At 43.5% G+C, this 4,589-nt stretch overlaps 1 protein-coding gene across 1 annotated transcript; it reads left to right on the top strand.

The window, feature by feature from the left end:
• The first annotated feature begins 204 nt into the window (after nt 1-204).
• On the top strand, nt 205-738 carry LOC136460738 (uncharacterized). The gene has a single exon (XM_066460322.1). It carries the CDS (start codon nt 205-207, stop codon nt 736-738), a length of 534 nt encoding a protein of 177 aa, XP_066316419.1.
• The last annotated feature ends 3,851 nt before the right edge of the window (nt 739-4,589 follow it).

The raw sequence follows: 4,589 nt of genomic DNA, 5'->3' as shown, positions 1-4,589 counted from the left end.
AAACTACAAATACTCACTAGTTGATCACTTTCTGCACCGACACTTGGCAAATCACCCTTCGAGGTACTCTATGGTTGCTCTCTTTGTCATTTCAGCATTACTGATGAGTCTGCTTCCCCTGTTCCTGATGTGGCCACCATGTGGGCGGAGCGCACCACTATGATGGCTATGGTGAGGCAGCACCTTCTTCGGGCACAGTAGCGCATGAAGGCCCAGGTGGACAAGCGCCGCTCAGAACGCTCCTTTGAGGTTGGCGACTCTGTCTTCCTCCGTCTACAGCTATACGTGCAGTCCTCGCTGGCTCCACGCTCACACCACAAGCTCTGCTTCAAATACTTCGAGCCATTCAAGGTGGGTGTTGTGGCGTACAAGCTGGCGCTGCCACCGACGTCGATCATCGACCCAGTGGTCCATGTGTCGCTGCTCAAGCCAGCGCCTCCTTCTGCTCCAGCGATCACGGCTGAGCTGCCGGACCCCGATGACATGCTGCAAGTCTCAGAGCGTGTCTTGCAGACACGGCTCCATCAGCACAGCGCCAACACTGTACAACAGATGTTGATCAAGTGGAGCAGCCTCGATGACGACCTTGCAACCTGGGAAGATGTTGACGCCATCATGCAGCGCTTTCTGGGTGCCCCGAGCTCTCAATGGGGAGGGATGTCAGTAGGCCTCATCCTGGCGGCCCATCTGCGACACCCAAGCCCAAGAGATCATCTAGGAGGAAGGCAAGGAATGTAAGAATTGCTAGGCCAAAATGGGCCTACGACGCATGCGACTCGAAGCCTAGAGCGGAGTGAGATAAATAGCTGAGAGAGCCACGATGAGAGGGGAACTCGAACCAGAACTCTGTTATTTTCCTTGAACCTGGTGGTGTGTCCGTGCGTTGCTACAGAATAACTAAATCTTTTATACTAAAAACACACGGATCGCACGATAAGATAATAATACTATTAAATTAAATACCGACGTTAAAGTGACATTTAATTCAAAAATTAAAGTTCATAAAATTAACACAGTCACGGAGAGCGCGACGTCGTAGGCTCACAAACTCTACTGTATAGACTTTTTCATGATACGACTAAGATAATATTTTATATCAGAAAAAAGAATTCTATGATATATATTTCTTTCATGCGCCAATAAATCCATGAATAAGTTCTGCTGCATCTCCATATAATCATGTACACACAAGTTCAAGTATATATGCAAATAGGTTTATGCCCGTGCGTTGCTACGGGACAGCTAAACTTTTATACTAAAAACACACGGATCGCACGATAAAATAACAATACTATAAAAGTATATGACCGACGTTAAAGTAACATTAATCCAAAAAGCTAAGTTCGTGAAATTTACATAGTCACAGAGAGCGTGGCATCGCAGGCTCACAAACTCTACTGTGTAGATCTTTTCGTGATGTGGCTAAGATCATTTTTTATACCGACAGGAAGATATTTCCGATATCCATTTCTTTTGTGCACTAACAAATCCACGAATAAGTTCCACCACATCTCCATACCATCATGTACACGGCGCTGGCAAGCGAATTAGCCACCACTTATGTAATTAGTTTTATAATTAGCTCATGTTTAGTCCTCCTAATTGATATCTAAAAATTTAATGTGACAGGGACTAAAGTTTAGTCCTAGGATCAAACACCCCTAACTCTTGACTCCTGCTGGCTGCTCACTTGCACCACCATGCTTATGTGTCTACACGTATATACTCTAATGCTAGAACATCTAAGATGGTCTTTATTGTCCACCCTTTTGAAAATATCATAACTTTAAGGTTGCCATTTGTGTATGCTGTAGGATTGGGATGCTTTGCACCGATCCATGAGGGTGTCCATGAGAGTAAAAAATTTTGATGCCATTATGATGTCTAAGCTTACCAATCAGACAGAGACGAACTTGATTGTTAAAATATTTTCAACACTGCTTTCATATACTCCATCTGTCCCAAAATAGAATTTATTCTCGCTTCCCAAGAAGTTAACTTTTTTTTAACTTCGACCAATTATATATAAAAGAATATTAATATTTATAATACAGAATTAGTATCATTACATAGAATATTGAATATATTTTCATAATAAACTTATTTGGAGATATAAATGTTGCCTGTATTTTTTACAAACCTAATCAAAGTTGAGAAAGTTTGACCTGCACGCATCCTATAACGACTTATATTTTGAGGTAGAGAAAGTATATGCTAATGGGAGTAGTCAACTAGAAGTGGTGATGAACACAATAATACTTTCATATTATATGCTAATGGGAGCATGATGAAACGTAGGGGAATGAACCTATATACTAATGGTGGGAATATTCGTTTAGGAAATTACAGAAGGTTCACCAGTCTCACCATGTATAACATGTACATCTTTTATTTCCTTCCATGCATGATTATTGTTTCCTTCCATACATGATTATTGTTTCCTTCCATGCATGTGGCCTTAGGTGATTGATTTGTTTCCTTCAAAGTAGGCGGGGATCGCAGGGATGACAGTTTCTTTTTCTATCATGCCTTTCCTTTTCTCGCTCGCCCGTTGGATAGCGTGTTAGGTGGGATCGATGGCATCGGGTGGCAGACGGACGAACCAAGGCAATTGCCGCACCAAAACGATGTCCACACTTTATTCTTTTTAGTTGTAGGAGATTTGGCCATCAGCCAAGCACTCTTCGTAATATAGCTACTGTAGATCTTCCCAAAGTCTGTTTAGAAGCTCTACTACTAACAACCCATGGGACCTACAGTTACTCATCCGTGATGCTTGCAATTCATCATAAAAGTCTTCGCTCGGTCCTTTCTCCATCCGACATGTACCTGCGGGACCCTTCTCCATCTGACTAGTGGGACTCGACGACTTACGTGTCACGTGTACCTATGGAACCGTTCTCCATCTCCATCTAACCTGTGGGACCCGACGGTTTGCATGTCATGTGTACCTATGGAACCATTCGATCTTTGGAACCCGATGGCTTACATGTCACATGTACCTGTGGGACCTTTCTTGATCTTCATCCGACCTGTGGGACCCAACGGCTTGCGTGTCACTTTTTTGCCACCGGGGTTTAATAAATTCAAACTAAAAAAAACCATGAGACCTAGGAGTTGAACCTGGGACCCAGATCAAGGAATAGACCATCTTCACCATTGCGCTAGACGCCTGGTTGTGTTGACATATCTTTGGAGTTCTAATAGTAGTATATGTTCTGTAACACCTCAGGTGTTTAAATATTAAAAACAGGACATGTCATCATATGCATTGCAAGGCATTGGTCATATTGCAAACTTTGATATGCATTCACTAAAACAAGTTTACATTTATGTTATGAGTGTTGAATTGAATTGTTTGAATCAAGTTCAAAATTTGGTTTGGATTTGGAATTTTCAAGAAAACCATGATTTTCAGCATTTAAATTCTACCCTAAAAACTCATTTCAAAATCTAAGCATATTTTGGGGTTGAGCCCAAAAGCAAAAGTGTAGAGCTTGTCAAGTTATACAAAGTTTGTTTTTGGAGTTTTTAAAGTTGTTATGAAAAATTTGAAGTAATTTGAAAAGGCGTAATTCGTTAAATATCCCCTATTTGAATTAAAAAGTTCATTTCAAAATGTAGGCTGAATTAGGGGTTGGTTATAAAAGCAAAGTTGTAGAACTTTGAATTTTGAACAACTTTTATTTTTGGAGATTTTTGAGTTGTTATACAAATTTGGGAGTAATTTGGAATTTAAAATGAATGGCAAATTTGTAATTAAGGTGAACAGTGGCCGTCGCTCTGGCTACACCGCCGGCGACCTTCGGTTTGCTTCCAGGTGCGTCGTGGCTGTCTGTGGCATCGTGCTGGCATGGGATAGGGCTCCATCGTGGCTTCCTTGAGCTTCTGAGCCGCTCTTTAAGGCCGAGACGCCGTCGCCGTCGCTCTTTCTTCTCCTCTATTTTTGCCGTCGCCACTGCCATAACTCCAGCGAGCTCTCACCGTCGCTTTAGCGCACTCTAGCCGCTGCAAGGCTTGTCATAGCTTTGCCTTGCCCTTGCACCTCGATTGAGCCCAGCCTAGCTACTGCTATCGGCTGGAATCGCCTTGTTTGCTGGAACGCAGTCGCGACGTCGGTGCGAGCCGCCGTGACCGTCGCCGTCATCTGCAGAAGCCTCCAACGCATCTCGGCTTCATCTAGTTAGCCGCTCAAGTCATGGTGAGTCTCTTCATGCCTAATCCAGCTCCATCTTGATCAGTTTTGCACCGTAGTTGCCGTTCCACCATTGCGCCGTCGTGGTCAGCCGTGTGCGCCGCTGGTTGCCGTGGGCAAGCCGGTCGGGGTCATCCCAGGCCACGCCAAGTCCACCTATCGGTGCGGCCGAGTCTTGCGATGATCTTGCACCACCTCACCGCCATCTTTATTGCCTTGATCGGCCAGCAGCATCACCGCCGTGTTTCCTTGCACTGCTCAGCTCGGGGAAGAAGACGATGAACTGTTGTGGGTGTCAAATGAAAAGTCAGTGATTATTTTAAATAGTGCTGTGATTTGTTATTTTTGTGTAGAATTAAATAGAGCTTTAAATACTATGAAATTTTTTGTGTGA

The sequence above is a fragment of the Miscanthus floridulus genome, chromosome 6 (genome assembly GCF_019320115.1).
Source record: "Miscanthus floridulus cultivar M001 chromosome 6, ASM1932011v1, whole genome shotgun sequence".
In the NCBI taxonomy this organism is placed as follows: Eukaryota; Viridiplantae; Streptophyta; class Magnoliopsida; order Poales; family Poaceae; genus Miscanthus; species Miscanthus floridulus.
Note: the sequence above shows the minus strand (reverse complement) of the source record. Positions and strands in the feature narration are given on the sequence as shown.